This window comes from Rhinoraja longicauda, chromosome 13 (assembly GCF_053455715.1).
Source record: "Rhinoraja longicauda isolate Sanriku21f chromosome 13, sRhiLon1.1, whole genome shotgun sequence".
NCBI classification, from domain to species: Eukaryota; Metazoa; Chordata; class Chondrichthyes; order Rajiformes; family Arhynchobatidae; genus Rhinoraja; species Rhinoraja longicauda.
The window spans coordinates 25,272,092-25,292,475 of record NC_135965.1 but is presented as its reverse complement, the minus strand read 5'-3'; the positions used below and the strand labels follow the sequence as shown (position 1 = coordinate 25,292,475).

Genomic DNA, 20,384 nt, shown 5'->3' with positions numbered 1-20,384 from the left:
GGCAACGAGGTCTGGGCTGTAGCATGCATAGAGCTATAAAGCTATAAAGTATAGACTCTGGCCCTTTGACACAACGTGTCCATGCTGAACAAATTGGCATTCTGGGCTGGTCCCATTTGCCTGCATTTGGCCCACTGCCTTCTAAACACTTCCTATCCACACATTCGCTACTATAGTTTTCTCAGGCAGTTCGTTCCAGATACAGACTACCCTCTGAGTGAAAAAGTTGACGCGGAGGTCCCTCTTAAATTTCTCCCCTCTCACCTTAAGCCTGTGCTCTCTATGTTTAGAATCCTCTACTTTGTCCATGTTACATGATTTTGTACACTTTATTAAGGTCATCCCTCAGTATCCTACCCTCTAAGTTCCAGCCAATGCAGCCTCTTCCTGTAACTCAGGCCTGCAAGTCCAGGTAACATTCTAGTGTGTAGCAAGGAACTGCAGATGCTGGTTTACACTGAAGCTAGACACAAAATGCTGGAGTAACTCTGTGGGACAGGTGGCATCTCTGGATGGAAGGAATGGGTGACGTTTCGGGTCGAGACCCTTCTTCAGACTGAGCCAGGTGAATCACTTCTGCACCAACTTAATGACATCCTTCCCATAGCTGGACAACCAGAACCACACACAGCATTCCAAGCATCCAGTTAGCATTAGCGCAGCTGACCTCAAGTTTGATCAGCGGTGAGCAGACCTTAAGGAAGCGTGAGGATATGTTGGGAATTCCAGGCCCAGGCAGCTGGAGCCATGTGCCCTGGTGGTTGGAAGGACTCAAATGAAAGATGCTCGGTATTCCAGAATTAGAGGAACATAAATTTGGTGAAGGATTTTAGGGATGTGGAGCATATAATTTATAATGTACAGGGTCATGCAATATCAGCGCACATGTTGTATTGTATTCATTTGAGGTTCTCACAATGGATTTACAGTAAAAACTTCATAACCCCCTACCAGACCATTCAGAAATCTGAGAGCTGAGCCCTCTGTCTCTCTGAGTGATGTTTGCTGAGCACCCTGCCCACTCGCCAGACTCTCATGCTTTCTTTAAACTAATGTGGTCTCTTTAAAATCATTGGTTCACTGAAGTTTTACCGTGCAACGTAGCTAAAAGTAAGTGAATTAAAAGTGTGCTGAAGCATTAATAAAATAACATCCAATCATCCAGATAATCTGCTAGTCGGGCACCACCAAAGTCCCAAACGTTCTGGATTAACAAAGTTTTACTGCAATTTGCAGCACACGGTATATCAGTCATGATTCAAAGAACATCAATTCAAATCCCACCCTGGCAGCTGGAGAATCTGAATTAATTTTCAACCAACTGTTCGATAATAAAAAACAAACTGATCCACTAAAGCCCTTCAGGGAAAATAAAACTTTCTGTCCTTACCTTAACTAGTTAACATACAAGTGCAAACCCACATAAATGTTTCTCTGAATATCACTGAGCTCTATCGTACTGACCAATGGTTCAATAAGGCAGCTCACCATCACCATCTCAAGGGATGGATAAAGAACACAAGCCTTATTAGTATGGTCCATATCCATATGAACTGAGAATATAATGGGCAGATTCTGTAAGAGTTACAAACTATAAGAGCCAGGAAGTCATATTGTACCTTTATTGGGAGTATTGCATGCAGCTCTGGATTTGGAGAGGATGCAGGTTTACCAGGATGCTGCCTGGATTAGAGTGTATTAGGATATAAGGAGAGGTTGGACGAACTTGAATTATTTTCTCTGGAATGTCAGAGTTGAGCGAAGACCTGATCGAGGTTAAAATTCTGGGAGACATTATATATGTGGTCAGACCCCTTTTTTCAGGGTGGAAATGTCAAAGACCAGTGGGTGTAGCTTGTAAGTCAGAGAGAGAGAGAGAGTTTCAAGGAGATGTGTGGGACAAGCTTTTTTTACACAGAGAGTGGTGGATGCCTGGAATTTACTAGGGGTGCTAGGGGTGGTGATGGATGTAAATATGACAGTGGCATTCAAGAGACTTTCAGATAGAAGGATATGGATCACCTGCCCAAGACATTAGTTTAATTTGATAGCATGTTCGGCACAGGCAAATTAGGCTGAGGAACCTGATTCTGTGGCTGAACTGCTCTCTGTTCTATGTCCGATGTATAGATATTCATGTTTAATACAGCATTGTTTGCAATTCCATTTGTTGTGCTTCCTTTAATATCATTTTGTATTGCAAATGCAGGCAAGGAATCTTCTGATCAACGATAATCCTTTGTCACAATGGTCAATCTCTCAGCACAAATGCGTCTAATAGCCTACTTAACCTCCATATATGGCCTATATCAATCACGTCGCCTGGAACTTATTCAGCAAGTCTATTATCTGTTCAGTGAAAAAGACATTCCCTGACCTCTCCTTCCTCCCAGACTCCTAACTCTCAAATTTGTATCCCTTGGCACTTAGCCCTCCCCCACCTTGAGCAAATGGTCTGTCTAAGCTGTGTCAGGTCCCTCTAATCTTCAGAACTTCAATTCAGATATTGTGTCAAATAAATAATAATTTGTGTCCCGGGATCTGATTGAACAAAGACCGTGAGCTGAACCTGAATTAGGAATGTGACCCTCGTAGTCTGATAATGCTTTTGCCAGCAACGGCAGACAGCATTCACTGACCCCTGTGCCCTCTGCCTCGATAATATATCACCACCCGCCTAATTACAATCAATACAGGTATCATCCATTTCTTTTGTTTGACTAAGAATATAAATCATTCATTGGTAGCTCAACCTTTTCATTTGTCACCATTTTTGCCATTTAATTTATACACTGAGCAGATGTGTGTATGGCTGGTTGCTTTTTATTTACTCCTGTGTGAAGATTAATAAAACACATCTTAAACCCTATTTACTTTGCAAACTAAAATGTTTTGACTGCTGAGATTTGGCATTGCCAATTCCCTAATCGACAGGAATTAAAGATAAATGATCAGAGAGATAACATTTTATTTCAATGCCCTTGTAGCATTTGTCATAAAATTCTCCAAGTTGGAGGAGAAAATAAAACTACTGCGCTTTTGACCTGACGATGAAGAGTCGATTCCTGACAAGGAAAGTGGCAAGTTCAAATGATCATGTGAGCCAACCAGTCAATGGGAGTGGCGTTGGGCGATGGCTACAAATGTCATGTAGACACCTCCAGGATCCAACCAAAGCAGGCAAGCCTACCAAAGGATGCCAATGGATGCTGAGGCTCAAATCCAATGGTAAAATCAGGAGGCTTGCCTTCAGCCAGACAATACTGGGAGTGGGTCACCTGCCACCAGAATATGGCGGTGGGATGTTGATGGGAATGTGGGGAGACTAAAATGGATTTGGCTAGGATTGGTGTAAAAATGAGTGCTTGAAGGCTGGCGCTGAGCTGATGGCTGAAGGGTCTATTTCTGCACTGAGTGACCTGAAGGAACAGTTCAGGCAAATTGCATAGATGCATTAAGAGAGAAAGCCAAATAAGCCCATTGAAAAGGAACAGAAGGATGTGGAAGGGGAAACAGAGTCTGTTAGTGCTGAATGACCTGTTTCTCTGCTGTAAATTCTGCTGTGTAAATGTGCAGAGGAGAGGTCTCATGTGAAATGTGTACTCGCTGTTTGGATGGATTTAGTACAGTGCAGCAGAGCGCTGGTCAGAGGGTGGATTGTGTTACTTGATGTGTTTGGTTCCTTGGCTGGGGAGTTACACCTTAGCACCTGTGAATCTAATCATCACCACAGTTCCCCAGTTCAGAGACCGGCTGCCACTGGGCCCTGTCACAAAACAATCACTCAACAAGCACTTCCTCAGTCATTTGTCAAACTCTGACAGCGACTCCCTCGAGTTGAGAACCAGGGTTTCTTTTCCTTCTACTTATTTGTTTAGCTTGAGGTACGATCTGTCATACAGGTCAGTTGCAAAAGTGCAGCCCCTGAGTAAGGTTCAAAATCAGGAATGTACTGACTGCCTATCTGCTGCAACATAAGAATATTTAAAACATCTCTGTAAGAATCAGGTCGGTTTTCTGCTTTGACCTTCCATTCCTGTATAATCCATAACCATAACTTCTTGAGCTCTCTCGTACATATATTCCTCTTTCCACAACACATACTTCATTGTCGAAATAAGAATAACTTTGTTAATTAAAACTGCAATACGAGAGCGAACAGTACCAAGGGCCTTTCCCAATGGGGAACCGAGCATTGCCAGCAATGGGTCCACAACAGCTCACTCTGCTCTTCATCACACAGTCTCCAACCTGTTAACCCAAATCAGTCAACAGTTCCTTCTTGCCTTCAGTCTGATCTATAGCCTTTATCTATCTGGTGAAATGTTCATCAAAGTTAAGCAGGAGGAGTTTCCTCGTATTACCACAATAAGTAAAACTGAAATCATTGCTGATACAAGGAAAGAGTCTGGCGATTGGAGACAGACCTTGCACAAAGGAAGGCGGTTGTGGATGTTGGAAGTCAATCATCCCAACCCCAGAACATATTGCAGGAATTCGTCAGGCCAGTGTCCTCGGCCCAACCATCTCTTGCTGCGTTATCAATGATCTTCCCCCAATCACTGGGTCAGAATTGGAGATATTCACCGATCAATGTGGACAACAAGTAACGATATATTGGCATCAGCGCAAGTAAATGGCGCACTATATACTACTATATACTACTCTATGGCGCACCCTCAAAAATCATCAGTAAACTTCAATACATTCAAAACTCCGCTGCCCGTCTACTCACCCACACCCCGATCCGTGACCATATCACCCCCGTCCTTTATAAACTCCACTGGCTCCCCATCCCCCAGAGAATCCAGTACAAAATCCTCCTCATAACCTACAAAGCCCTCCATAACCTGGCCCCATCCTACCTGACCGACCTCCTCCACAGGCACACTCCCACCTGCACCCTCCGCTCTGCTGCTGCCAATCTCCTATCCCCCCACATCCGGACCAAACTCAGATCCTGGGGGGACAGGGCTTTCTCCATCGCTGCTCCCACCCTATGGAACTCACTACCCCAAAACGTTAGAGACTCCTCCACACTCACCACATTCAAAACATCGCTGAAGTCTCACCTGTTCAGTACTGCCTTCAACCACTGAAGGCCACCTCACCTTCTGTCTCCTTTCTCTGTTCGTTTATTTATTTACTTATTTATCTATTTATTCATTTCCCTATGTTCTCTAAATCTCTGTAAAGCGTCTTTGAGTATATGAAAAGCGCTATATAAATAAAATACATTATTATTATTATTATTATTAAAGCAGTCGCACCTGGACAACATTTAGAGCACAAAACAAAGTGTTGGAAGAACGTGGAAGGTTGAGCAGCATCTTTGGAGGCAAAGAGATAGTTGACGGTTCGGGTGGAAACCCTGTATCAGATTTGCTGTCACCTGTATAACATTTAGATATGGACTGATAACATTTGTATCACAGAGATCATGACCTCTGAGGGGGGGAAATGGTGACCTCATGGGTACCATTGACTTAAATGTTACCCACTTACTTTTGAACAGTGATTCCTAGTTCTACATTCTCCTAAAAGTGGAAACATCCTCTCCACCCTGACAACTAAAGTCAGGATCTTATGTGTTGCCCTCAAGTCTACCTCACTCTTCTAAACCCCATCAGGCACAAGCCTAAACTGTCCAAGATTTCTTCATGAGACAACCCGTCCATTCCAAGTTAGACATAAAATGCTGGAGTAACTCAGCGGCACAGGCAGCTTCTCTGGATAGAAGGAATGGGTGACGTTTCGGGCCAAGACCCTTCTTTAGAAGAAGACACTTCCTGAAGAAACGTCTCGAGCCAAAACATCACCCATTCCTTGTATCCGGGGATGATGCCTGTCCCTTTGAGTTACTCCAGCATTTTGTGTCTATCTTCGGTGTAAACCAATATCTGCAGTTCCTTCCTACACTTATCCTTTCCAAGTTAGTTAAATAAACATTCCTTAAATTATTTCCATTGCATTGGCACCGGTTCATATCTAAAGAGATCAGCATAGTACACAAGTAGTTTCACTAATGCTCTGTCGAACTGAACATAATCACTCTACTTTTGTATTCAATTCCCCACACAATAAGCAATTGTATTCTATTATAATTCGTAATTACTCACTGTACCTGCATTGACACGTTCTGTGAATCAAAGACATCAGACCTCTCTCCATCTTAGAGCTCTGCAATCTCACACTGCTAGAACCTTCTAGCAGTAAAGAACATTGAAAACTCCAACCTGTGCCACTGAAGAAAAATCAGTCCCCAAATAAACTTCAAGAGCAGGTACCGGTTTAAATTATGGAAAGGGTATCTGGCATCTTCCTGTGAGGGGGAGAAACAAATGCATTAACGTAATAAAGGGTGAATAAAATTCCACACTTACCAGCAAGTTGATGCAGCAACGCTCTGAAGACTGGGTTAAACGGACATCACTAATTCCAACAAGTACTGACACACAAATTAAAAAGTCCACTGAAGAGAGGTGCAGAGGTACTTCATTCCGCTGTCCAACAACACCTCTCTTGCCAAGCAAGTTCAGCAGATCTGTCGCTTGTACCGCTTGCAAAGATTCACATCTTTTCTGTACAGTCAATCAAAACAGCTAACAAGGAATCTGATCAGCAAGACCTGCCAGCTGCATGTGGATCACATGATAAATACCTACTTCCCTTTTGTACAAGTGCGGATGGCTCAAGATTTGCCAGCATTTAGTGTCATTGCTATCAAAACACAGACATAGTTGCAGAAAATGCAAGCAAAGAATGATTACTTCTCGTCATCTTCAATATGAAGATATAAAGGACTTAGAATCCATTTTAGGGAAGGGGCAGTCTATTATTGGCACCAACATCTGAAGAAAATCATTCATGAAAATAAAGAAACGCATCTAACAAACATCAAAGAAATAGCACAGGATGTTCTTTGGAAAATTGGGATACTTCCTCGATTCCAGTTTCACAGGCCCTTATTTCATCAAGAATTTTTTAACTCTTTTAAAAAAAAAAGATTGTCCAATTAAATCTGGAATCTGTACTGTTTTGAGGACAGGAATGCATGGTTTTTGAGTAGGCCGAGGATCAGTGTGGTAGACAATGACAACGTGTTTCCTTCATAAGAATGGTCTGGGGCCATGAGAAATAGTCTGGGTCTTTGATTTGCTTTCCTCTGGTGCTGCTCAATCATGTCCCTTGATTGCCCCGTCGTCATGCCATGGCCGAAGTAGATTGGCTGATCTGTCCTCTCATTGACTGAATGCTGTTCAAAATTTTCTTCTGGTGACCGGCCAAAGTGACCCCTATCCTTAGCAAATCCCTGCAGGAAATATAAACGGTCATATGTTTAAATTAACATTGTTGAAATATGGCCGCAGTCGGCTTCTGCTTTACATTATTTGTGCGCGCGGGTGTGTGTGTTTTTAACATGCACCCTCCATTAACCGAGGAAAGACATTGTTTGTGTGACATGCCTTGTTCCTTGCACCTCCCCTGCCCCACCATGAATGGCTCACTTTCACTGAGCAGCCATCTTTCTGATAAGCTCATCAAACCACATCACACTCATGGGCAGTCTCAGCAGTGCCAGGCATCTGCTTCACCGGGAGGAATAGGGAGCAGAGGAGATGAGGATGGGAAAGGATCCCCAGCAAAACCCATACTTTGGCAGATGCCCGCCCATGGCCATCATCCAGCAGAGGAGTGCACCTCGCAGGCAGAGTGTTAAGATCTTCAAATGAAGGGTGAGTTTGTGATTCACAGCTCCAACTGCACCCTGAAACAAACTCCTTGGTGTGCAAACTTCCCTGTCATAAGCTGGATGGGGAAGGGAACAATTCAAAATAGCCTAACTGAAAAGACCCGAGCTCTTCCTTGGTCTTTGGGCATGAGTATAGGAGGCATGATATTAATTAAGCTGTTCACTCTCCTAACTTCATCTTCCAATGAAGTTTTCAGGAGGGCTCTTAATACTTTGCCCGAGACCTGGTCTTGGAAGGCTGCAGCTGGGGGAGGAATGGGATTGGGATCAAAATATTTTTTAAATTTTGGATGGTGAACAGGATGACATTTTAGATTTTTCCTGCCTTCTGGCCCACTACGCAGCCGTGAACAGTGGGTCAAACCTGGGACATGGGCTGACCAGATTGAGACCTTGGGGTTGACAAAAATGGTCACAGGCATGTTTAAATTCGAAAGCAGTAATTTGTGAGCTTGATGTTCTCCCTCAATGAGATGTCTCTGCGATACTCACTCTGAAGTCATCTGTGTTGTTAACTGGAGTGAGGTGAATCCGGAGTTGAGGAAATTATCTTTGTACTGACTCATCTTGATTGCACTGAGCCAATCTTCTACTGAGGTAAAAGCAGTGAAGTCAGGAATGCTACGATCCAACAGGGGCTGAGAAGGCCTGGATTCATTCAAAAACAACATCAAGCAGCATTACTACGCAGCTACAAAGGGCTGTCTCAAAAATATCTCTCAGTTATATCTGCAGGATAAGCTTATGTCTTATGGTGATGGGTTAGTGATGGGTTCCAGGGGGAACCATGGGTTCCAGGGGGAGTTCATGGGAATGTGTGAAGATTAAAATGGGTTCAGTTAGAATTAGTGTAAAGATGGGTCCTTGAAGGTTGGAGCAGAACATGTGGGCCAATAGGCTTGTTTCCACACTGTACCTCCAAGAATCTATGGCATGCTTTTCTTACATACTCATGCTGCCTCTACAATCTCAGCCTGCCTTTGAGGGTAGCACTCTTACATGCACCAGAAGGCCACGGACTCAGCAATTCGTTGCTAGACTGTTAAGGAGGCTGTTCCTTTGGCTCAGATTGTTAAACAAGGCCTTATCTGTCCCATCAACTAGATGCAAATTGCATTAATTAATCAGTCATGGAATGGGTAGCTGCCATGTCAATATATCCCCTTAAACTATCACCACAAAGATATTGCACAGCCACTTGTGGCACTGTGTGCAAATTGGTCTATTTGTGTACACAATCGCAGTAACAACATTTCAAAAAATAATGAATTGCCAGGAAAGCACCGGGACACCTTGAAGACATGAGAAGTTATATCGAAATTAAAAAAAATGTTTCTTTTGTTATTCATTCTCCTTAAGAAGAGACAGTCTGACCACAGTCATTTCCATAGTCATTTCCATAGCCATTTCCAAGGTCATTCCCCAAATAAGTTTGAATTAATCAGCCTTGGGCTCAGGAGCTTTTCAGAAAAGGAACGTGGAGCACACGTCAACTTTTTTCATGATTTATGAAAGTCAGACAGTCTGTAGACACGAGTTGAAAAGTCTAAGCATCACTTGGTTCCAGTTACTGAGCTGTCCTGGTTCTCGTTACTATTATTAGATTATAGGTTCAGATGAATGAATGGGGGTTTTGTTTATAAAAGAAGGTTGCACTGTAATAGAACACCACTTTGGGGGCCCTGGAAAGAATTAATCCTTTCTATTTCATGAGAGGACAAAATGACCCCTGGCCCTTTTGAATTGACTTTTGCAGGACAGAAATGGTTGGGGGTGGGAAACCATGGGCATTAAGAAGACAAACCTTGGTTATAAATCCCACAGTTAACTTGCCTCTGATCTTCCCTGTGGCTTATCTATTTATTGGCTTTTCCTGCCTCAATTGTTTTGATAGTTCGACCGGAGAGTTTAAAAAAAGTTATGGTTTCATCACCTAATCCAAGTCGGTTTAAGAAGAGGTTGGATTAAAAAAATTATATTAGTTCCTGGGCTTGCAGCGGGATGTTACAAATACAGGCAGGGAAAAATACATGGTTGCATTGACAGGTTATGGGAGTTTTATGACATGAAGAGTTTGATGTGCAACAGTACTTAACGCTTCTCTTTGTTAGCTAAAAACTGATCCTTCAAAGCAGTTAAATCCATAACAGTGAGATTTTATCGAAACGTATAAGATTATTAAGGGGTTGGACACGTTAGAGGCAGGAAACATGTTCCCAATGTTGGGGGAGTCCAGAACAAGGGGCCACAGTTTAAGAATAAGGGGTAGGCCATTTAGACCTGAGATGAGGAAAAACCTTTTCAGTCAGAGAGTTGTGAATCTGTGGAATTCTCTGCCTCAGAAGGCAGTGGAGGCCAATTCTCTGAATGCATTCAAGAGAGAGCTAGATAGAGCTCTTAAGGATAGCGGAGTCAGGGGGTATGGGGAGAAGGCAGGAACGGGGTACTGATTGAGAATGATCAGCCATGATCACATTGAATGGCGGTGCTGGCTCGAAGGGCCGAATGGCCTCCTCCTGCACCTATTGTCTATTTTGTTTGTCGAGGAAAGTGTATTTTAGCACTGTTTCCAGGCACGACCACATTCATTATCTGTGCCTTCTTCCAATTGTTGTAGCACCTTGTTTTGATGTAGTGAGCAGTATATCTTACTAAGAAACAAATTCTCCATAACTTGGCGTAAAAACGTAAGGAACAGTGGAAACAAGCTTTAGGTTGTTTGCTCTGAAGCTTCGGAGCTTGAGGGGAGAGTTAATAGTAGTATATCAAAATTACGAGACACAGATAGGATACATAGAACCTTTCTCCCAGCGTGGAAATGTGAAGACTAGAGGGCAGAGCTTTAAGGTCAGTGGGAGAAGGTTTAAAGATGTTGCGAGGCAAGTTTCTTTATACAGAGGGTGGTGGGTGCCTAGAATGCGCTGCCAGGAATGGTGGGGGAAGCAGATACGATAGTGGAGTTTAAGTGGCTTTTAGATAGGCACATAGGTATGCAGGGAATGGAGGCATATGGGTCACATATTGGCAGAGGGGATTAGATTACCTTGCATCATCTTCCGCACAGACATTGTGGGTTGAAGGGCCTGTTGCTGTGCTGTACTATTCTAGATTTGTAGAAGAGGGTAGAGCAATATTGGCGGCCAGGATGGGTGGAGATAATAAAGCCTGTGAGAAAATTGATCTGGCATCTAAACATCAGCGCAGACAATAGGATTCAAAGCCCTACTTCTGACCTGTAGATTATGAGTAATTTGATTTAAATTTGATTTAAATACACTTGGCAAAGTCACGCTCATGTTGCATTGGCATTTTGCATGCACATATTGAGAGAGCAAGAACTTGCAGCTACATAGCATCTTTCATCATCTCCAGGTCATCCCAGTTACTCAAGGACTATTGAAGCATAGTCATTAATGTCTGAAATTATGGTAGTGCATCTACACATACCAACATCGCACAAACGGTGAAGAGAGATGAATATTGAATTAATTATTTCTTTGGTCATTCTAGTTGAGGATTAAATATTGACCAGGATATTGGGGAGATTTTCCTTCATTGCCTCTAATTAATGCCATAGATTCTGTTACGAAAGAGAATGCACTTCATCCAGCTAACAGACGGTCTGGAATATACCACTGAGTATCACAGTCTCAGCTTTGGATGTGTGGTTGCAAGTTCTTGCCCACTCAATTTGTGTTTGTAAAATGCCAATGCAACATGGGAGTGACATCGCCAAGTCTATTTAAATCAGATTTCTTGGAATCTGTGGGTCAGAGGCAGGGGCTTCAATCCAACTGGTCTGTGCTGATGTTTAGATGCCAGACCCAGTACTTCACAAGCTTTATTATCCCTACCCACATGCTGATGGAGAGGCTGGTACTCTTTCGCATGTCAAAATGGATGCAAAACGAATTCAGATGCTGTGAGGATTATAATAAAAATATTATATTTTAGGGTTTTAAACTCACTGAAAATTGCACAAATTCTTCCCTTATGTGACATCTGCATTTTCTTCAGGAAATATATTATTGTTTAAAAGATAATTTCCTGAAAGTTCACTGTGGTCAGTTGCGATAGATGTGCTATATAGACAAATCATAATGTTTCACTCTACCTCAAATTTTGTTTCTATGACTTCAATATTCTTTCATATTTAATGCCTATATTCTGCACTCTGTTTTCATTCTCTTTGCACTACCAGTTGTATTTGTGTACTTATGTCTGGTATGATTCGACATAATATAGCATGCATTATATTTGAAAAAAAAAAAGGACACGACTTCCACATCAAAAGTCAGGAGCGAACACCTTGGAGAAGGATTTCATTTTTGTCCCCTCTCAATGCACTAAATAGACAATGTCGGGATTGGGATGAAAATTTCCCCTCAAGGAACAAAAGTGTTAGTCTGAAAACTGTGTTGGTATCAAAGAGTGGAGAATCTGACCGCCATAGGCAAAAATCAAATGGACAAAGTGGCAACATGACCAGACCGCACAAGGGAAGATGCTCAAAGCCTACACTGTGGTGATGGTGGCCATGGTCTTGAGGCTGGCTGGGTTCCGTATCATTTTGTCCAAGGTGTTGACATTCTGGGCAAACTTAGGCCTGGAATTACGGTCTTTCTGCCAACAGTCCAGCATCTGCTGGTGCAGGGCAGCCGGACAATCCATGGGTGGTGGGAGACGATAGTCCTGATCGATGGCATTGATGACCTGAAAATACAGACAAAGTAGACGCTTGTAAAATGGTCTTAAAACAAGTACCACAAATAGCCATGGCTTTTTAACTTTTGGTAAATAAGGTGGTACCAAGCCACTGAGATTGCATGAAGGATCTGACAACAAAGGCCCTTCGCACCACTGGTCAATTCTATCTTTCTGCTTGCAGACAAGAAAGATTGAGACGCCAGACTCTCGAGCAAAAATTAGCTGCTGGAGGAACCCAGTGGGTCAGGCAGCATTGGTGGAGGGATGTGGAAGGGTAACGTTTCGGCCGCAACCCCTCATTCGGATTGAAAGATAGAGGGGGGGATCGCCAGTATAAAGAAGTGATGGGGAGGGGCATGGCAATTGATAGATGGATCCAGGTGAGGAAGGGTTTATTGGCAGATGGAATCAGGTGGGGGAGGGAAGAGCAGAGATGGCGACAGAGGCTGACATGTGATAGTTGGAGTCAACAAAGGACAGCAGATGATAGAATCTGATAGGAAAGGAAGAGAAGTATGGAACGGGATAAGGGAAATAGGGTGAGCAGATGGGAACAGTGTGGTGAGGGGATCCCGTGGGTGATGGACAAATGGAGTGAGCAGGGTAGGGTAAACTGGGTGAAATGGGGCTGGGGGAAGGTGGTGTTTGGAGAGAATGTTGTGTGTGACAGGAGAGAGGAAAGGACAGAGGGGAGCAGGTTTCTGGAATTAATAGCAGAGGACAAATATCCAGCATAAAAAGGTGGTTCACTCATCCCTCCACCACCATCCATCCAACCACCCCGGCACTTCCCCATGCCATCATAGGAGGTATTGCACCTGAGCCTCCACCTCCTCTCTTATCACACTTCAGATACTTAAAAAGACCTTTCTGGTGAGACAGAGATTCACATGCCCTTCCTCCAACCTTGCCTACTGCAATCGGTGCTTTCAACACCAAAAACAACATCTTAAGAGAGAATTGAACAATTCTTCTTTTGTGTCCGTCATCTATGTTTCAAATGTTCGGCCAGGCTCTTGCACAGTGGACAGCCTTCTCATTTGCCACTGCTAGATCTTCCAGGCAGCATTGTTTACCATGAAGTGGGCATCTTAGTAGGTGTGGCATGGATTGTACAGATGTTCCACATTCTCATTCTGTATCTGCCGCATAGATGTGAACAATCCAATATCAAAAGGCTTGAGGCAAATTCCTGCAACACTGCTATAAACAGGGAACAGATGCCGATCAGTTAAATGGTGAGGAGGCTCCATGAACTGCCAGCGTGCTTGGAATGGATTCCCAGATGGAGGAGTGCCTTCCTGGATGAATAAAGTGTAATGTGCCAAAAGAGCTGCCTCATCCACAAAGATCTTGATGAGGGTGGCATTGTGGCACAGCTGTGGCACAGCTAGTAGAGCTGCTGCCTTATAATGCAAGAATCCCGGGTTCAAACCTGACCTCGGGTGCTGACTGTGTGGGGTTTGCATGTTCTCCCTGTGACCACATGTGGGTGCTCTGGTTTCCTCCCACATCCCAAAGACGGGTGGGGTTTGTAGGTTAATTGCCATTTGTAAAAGGTGAGATAGTCTGGGAAGCAACAGGGAGCTGATAGGAATGCAGGATTTCAAAGTAAGTTGCTTCAGAAGTAGGGCTGAAGGAATTAATAAAGGCTGAGTTATAGTAGGACATAATGTGGGAATTTAGATTCGAGCAATGGGCATATATGTTCTCCATCCCAAGACTGCCCTCTTCTCCCCTCTGACACTGGCTTGTCTGAGGTCTGAGGTCAGCTGCTAGTGAGTACGTCACCCATACCTTCCCTCCAGGTGACAATTCCAATCTTCCTTTGGCCAGCCCACTCGGCATAAAGTTGGACTTGAGCGAGATTAATTTCCTAACCCATATCGACCCACCCGGTTATTGACTGTCATTGCCTGAGTACATCCAATGTTTAATTTTCACCTTCATGTTCAATTCCACCATCTATTTTAGTTATATCCCCAGCAATAAACCCCACCAATGTTTTCACTCTGTTGACCTTCTTTGCAACTTCAATGTTACTGTTGTCAGCCTTACTTTTAACTTTGTTCACCCTGCTCCAGAATTCTTTCTCTGATTCTTTAGATAGGTCTTGATAAAATTTACCTCTCCGGCAAAGTATTTGATTATCTGCCCTGGTACTTCTTTTTTTGTTTCAGTATCAATTATTGTGCCTGATAAGATCTCTTTGAAGTTGCTTGGGGTATTTTACTGCGTTAAAAGCTTTATCTCAATTCAATGTTTTGTGGAACAGGGAGCTGGAAAAACATGCAGAACGGAACCATAAAAGAATGTGGAGTTAAAGCTTAAGAGCCCCTCCATCTTGTATAGATTCCTTTATGTGCCATTTTCTTTTTAACATAACTCTTTTGTGAGCATAGCAAATGCAAGTATATTATGCAGATGCATCAACAGGATAAAATACGCCCTTCAATTTGAGATTGCACTGTTCGGTGAAATGCCAAAATTGGTAAAGTGATAGAAGTTAATTATTGGCATATGTGATTGTTCATTGACCTTAAACAGTCTTACTGTCCTTGTGTTTCTTCATGTTGATTAAAAGGGAGCATTTGTTTGAGGGACACAGCCTCCTGGCGTGACTGGAAGAGTGGAGCTGATTTCCATATTAAGTCAAAGCATCTGACCTCAAAAGGCTGTCAGACTCAATAATTCCTTCTCACCAGTTCTCTCGAGGCCCCCATCAAAACCAAGTGTTGGAACAAAAATAAATGGTAAAAAAAAATGAAGTAACCTCACTAATGCTTGGAATAATTATTTTTAAATAGATTATTTCTTGGCAGAACTGTTGGTGAATTGTACTTGAGGGGGCGATTTGATTCAAAAGTTTTATGCGTGTTTGATCTATTGCCCCTCATGACCAGGAGTTCTGTGAATTTAACATTTGAACTACATTAACACTCGCTGCTTGATGGATGTCAAAAATTCTTTCCAGCTGAAAATATCTGCTATTTTTTTGTCAGCCACAGACATTCTGTTGTGTGTTTGACAGTGCTGGGGAGGAACATTTAGTACAAACTGACTACCAAGGATATCAGACGGCGTCTTGTCTGATATGATTTAGTTTTTAATGAGCCAATCAAGAAATGAAATGCAGGACGGGAAGAAAATAATTGCCATGGATAGGGAATGTATGGCAAATTGGTTCGGGCACCTATTGCTCTGGAGACTTGTGAAGGCACTTCCTAAAAGGCATCTCCTCAATCAAATTTCTGCATGGGTAAGGCACAATAAAGTAACACCCATGGTGCAGTGCTCATTCTGGTGCATTGTAGAAGGACTAATTAGTCGCAGGTGTGGTCATCATTGATGACTCCCAGGAAAATCATGTTTTGGAAATGCATTGTTGGATTCGGACATCTTTAAGTCTGGTTGCCTGCTTTTCTCAAATCTGACTAGTGGTCCCAATACCAAGCCAATGACCAATACCACTCTTATGATCTCCCTCTTGACTACATGGGGCATGTCCTGATTTCTCAACCCTCCGATCCCCACAAAGGTTCCAACTGCCAACTCTAAATTCCCCACCTCTCCCAATGTCTCAAAATACACCCAACACAAATTCTTCCTCCAACCGTTTGAAACAGCCTGCCTCCTGACCCAGGGTCTAGTTCTACTGTCCTCCTGATTAAATGTTACTGATTGTATACCGTGTTGTCACCTTCCCCTCAGCTAACAATGAACCATTCTACATTTCCTTATCATCATCTGTCATTTACGTAATACCCTTCTAAATCTCTGGACTCCCTCTCCCCAGACTCTCAGTCTGAAGAAGGGTCTCGACCCAAAACGTCACCCATTCCTTGAGAGAGGGGAGAAGGAATAGGTGACGTTTCGGGTCAAGACCCTTCTTCAGACTGATCGACCCAAAACGTCACCCATTCCTTCTATCCAGAGATACCTTCGAGAAAGGTGTTGCCGTTTCTTTACACAAAACGCATGTAGCACATTACTTTAAGCATAAAAGAAGGGCTAACCTACAAGTTTCTGGTAAATAAAGGCATTAAGTGATGGAAACAAAAACAATGAAATGGAATTTTGCTGCAGATCAGCGATGAATGGCTGAATGTGGAGAACAACTCAATTAATTCAGATGTCCCCTTCTTCTTGATCGACTTATCGGAAGAAGTTGATTTGTTTTTCAAGATATTAAGGGGAATTAATAGGTTTTCCAGATTAAACTTGTTTGGAGGGGTTTAGGAGATAGTATCTTAGGATTAAGGCCAGAACATTCATGCATGAAGTTAGGAAACATTTTACAAGCGGGGAGTGATTTAAATTTGCAATATACTTCTGCAAATTAAGTTAAAATAGACACAAAAAGCTGGAGTAACTCAGCGGGACAGGCAGCATCTCTGGAGCGAAGGAATGGGTGATGTATAGGGTCGAGACCCTTATTCAGACTGGGCTAATTGTTAAATTCAAAGTGGATCAATGCTTGTTGTCAAAGGTATTGAAGGATATGGGGAGAAGTACATGGAGTTAAGTTTGAGATCAGGCAAGATCTTATGGAATAGTGAACAAATTTGAGTCTTTTACCACTAGCCTGCGTTAATTCAAGAAATATAAAACAGTTTATGCAATCTCTACTCATAATTTAATCTTTAAAATCAAATTTCATTCTTGAGATAACAGCCAAACTGAATATGGTTCTCCAGAAATGCTGTACAACTGGATATGATCATACGGAATCTTGATAGGGTGGATGTAAAGAATATGCTTCCTCTTGAGGGAGAATCTATAACGAGGAGCCACTGTTTAAAAACGATGACTCTTTAAAGAAAAAAATATTTTTCTCTTGGAGGATCAGGTGTATTTATAACTCTCAAAGATTGTTAAAGAAGAATCTCAGAATATTTTTAAGGCAACTGCAGATTGATTCTTAGTAAGCTTGGGGCTTATATGGGCACTAGTTTCAGCGGGAAAGTAGAAGCATGGAATTAAGGTGACAATCAGCCGAGTCATTGAATGGCAGAACAAACTTGTGGAGCTGGGTGGTGTAATCTTGTTCCCGCAGGGTCATATCTTAGAGTGAGAGAGAGAGAGAGAGAGAGAGAGAGAGAATTACCGCACAGAAACAGGCCCTGTAGTCAACCGAATCTGTGCCAACCATCAACCTCACAATTACACTAAATCCCATCTCAATCATTTTAATTTCCCCATTTTGTCATCAATTCTCCCCCTCCCACACACTCCACACTGCACACCAGAGACCATTTGCAATGGTCAATTAAACTCCTAACTATCTTTGGGATATGGGAAGAAAAAGGAGTAGCTGGGGGAAATCATCCAGCCACAGAGAAAGTGCAAACACCACAAAGACAGATCCAATGATCAGGATTGAACTGGTTTAGTTTAGTTATACAGCACAGAAAAAGGCCCTTTGACTCCACCCTGACCAGTGAGCTGCGATCCCTGCACATTAACACTATCTTAAAAACACGAGGGACAATTTACATTTATACCAAGCCAGTTAACCTACAAACCTGTACGTCTTTGGAGTGCGGAAGGAAACCGAAGATTTCGGAAAAAACCTATCTGGTCATGGGGAGAACATACTAACTCCGTACAAACAGCACCCATAGTCAGGACCGAACCCAAGTCTCTGGCGCTGTAAGCGCTGTAAGGCAGCAACTCTACCTCTGCGCCACCGTGCCGGCAAGCTGACACACAGTTTTTTGGGGGGTTTAACTTCCACCGGTCCGTAATTCAAACCCCAGCCATTCAAGCCCAGTATGAACTAGTCTTTACCTCTTGCTGCCATTCCAATTCTCCTGCTACCTAAACTTTGCCAATTCATCTTTCTCCAGTATTTTTTGTAGACTGCACCAGCCCAAAGGCAAAGCAGAGAACCCTGGCTGACCTGTCTGGTGTCAGCATCTGTCAGAGACTCAGACGCCACAGGACTGATTCCCAGGCTCAGAATCCCCAAGCCACCACCGTCTACAACACCTGCTTGAAAGCCGAGGAGCTCATGTAGGCAAAAGCAAATCGCTAATCAAAGTCCATTAGCTGCTAATCAGTTTGTCATTATGCAGATCAGCACCACTGCTGTGATCAAGACAAAGAAATTATCTCAGTCGCAGTTATCTCACGCTCTCAAAAATAACAAAGACTGCCAAATAGAAGAAAAATATGAGCATATTCGTACGGTAAATGATGCAACAAAATCAAATAGGGATGTTGTTTTACATAACAAGTCTGGTGTAAAAGAATAGGAATAAAATTCATGAGTAGATTTTAACCCTAATTGTTCCGTGGACCAAGTAAACTTCCGTCTGCCACACACAAATCCAGATTTGAACCTGGTCTGAGCAAAGATTGCAGGCATTTGTTTAATAAAAGGAAATCAAAAATAGGTGCTGGAGATCTGAAATGAAAGCTGAATATGCCGGAAACTCCACAGTCAGGCAGCATCTGTTGGGAGAGGAATTGCACTGACACTTCAGATCGAATGTTTCTCTTTCTACAGATGCATCCCGACCTGATCAGCAGTTGGACCATAACCCCCCATGAGCATCAGACCTTCTCTAACACTATCACTGATCTCACCAATTCTGGCTCTCTGTCTTCTAATGCCTCCAACCTTATCGTTCCCCAGCCCTGCTGATTTTACCTTCTCCCATAAAATCCACAAACAGAACTGTCCTGGCAGACCCATTGTTTCTGACTGTTCATGTCCCACCGAATTAATATCCACCTGCCTCGATTCTATCCTATACCCCCTGGTCAAATCCCTCCCTGCCTATGTCCAAGACACCTCACATGCTCTCCGTCTCCTCAATAACTTCCATTTTCCAGGCCCCCACTCCCTCATCTTTACCATGGATGTCCACTCACTCTACACTTCCATCCCCCACCAGGATGATCTTGAAGCTCTCCGTTTCTTCCTCGACAGCAGAACCAGCCAATCTCCATCTACCAATACTCTCCTCTGCCTAGCAGAGCTGGTTCTTACCCTCAACAACTTCTCCTTTGACTCCTCCCACTTCCTCCAATTCCGAGGCATAGCTGTGGGCACTCGCATGGGCCCCTGCAATGCCTGCCTCTTTGTCGGGTACGTCGAACAATCCCTGTTCCAGGCGTACACTGGCCCCATCCCCGAACTCTACCTCCGCTACATTGACGACTGCCTTGTTGCTACCTCTTGTACCCATGCAGAACTCACTGACCATAAATTTCACCATAAATTTACATCCTGCTCTTAAATATACTTGGACAATCTCCAACATCTCCCTATCGTTTCTGGATCTCACCATATCCATCACAGGAGAAAGATTAGTGACCGATTTCCAGACTTGATCAGCAGCTCCAGCACTTTTTGTTTCAGTTTCAGGGTCCTTCTTCAAATGCGCAATTCAAAGCTGTGACGTTATCCTGATGGTGCCCTTCACTTAGCTCTGTGTGAAGGGTGCAGAGTTAACAGCAGGCCAGTGTCGCTCAGAAGAAGCCACAGACTAAAAGACACCCTGACAAATATGGCTGTAGTTTCTTCTGTGATAGATCCATGGGATCAGAATTGTTCCTGCCTTAACCAGCACGAAACCCCTCTGCAATTCTGGACTTCCTTTAACTCCTTCCCATCCAAGATGTGGGGCACACCTCAGAGTTGGCTCTTTCAAGACGGTGGTAACTTAATCAGGTCCATGAGTTAAAATAACTACATGTCTGTGGTGCATGACTATTCAACACCAATGCAGGTGATTAACACTGGATCTTGAGGAGGATTGAACTATTTTCAACTGTACACTTTCCCCCAAAACTGCTGTGAGGATCCAGCACTCCCTTACTCAGTTTGTAAAGAAGATTATTACAGTGCTGTGACCTGTCTGAAGAAGGGTCTCGACCCGAAACGTCATCCATTCCTTTCTCCAGAGATGCTGCC

General features: G+C 43.2%; 1 protein-coding gene across 2 annotated transcripts in view; it reads right to left on the bottom strand.

Annotated features, from left to right (window-relative positions):
* The window catches only part of LOC144599564 (ephrin type-B receptor 1), a 424,097-nt gene that overhangs the window by 4,352 nt on the left and 399,361 nt on the right, over positions 1-20,384 (bottom strand). For both annotated transcript variants that reach the window (XM_078410599.1, XM_078410600.1), the window contains exons 14-16: positions 12,273-12,466; positions 8,246-8,401; positions 6,384-7,312 (exon numbers count right to left, since the gene is read on the bottom strand). In XM_078410599.1, coding sequence (XP_078266725.1) covers positions 7,204-7,312; positions 8,246-8,401; positions 12,273-12,466 — 459 coding nt within the window. In that variant the 3' untranslated portion in view covers positions 6,384-7,203. The remainder of the gene's footprint in view (positions 1-6,383; positions 7,313-8,245; positions 8,402-12,272; positions 12,467-20,384) is intronic.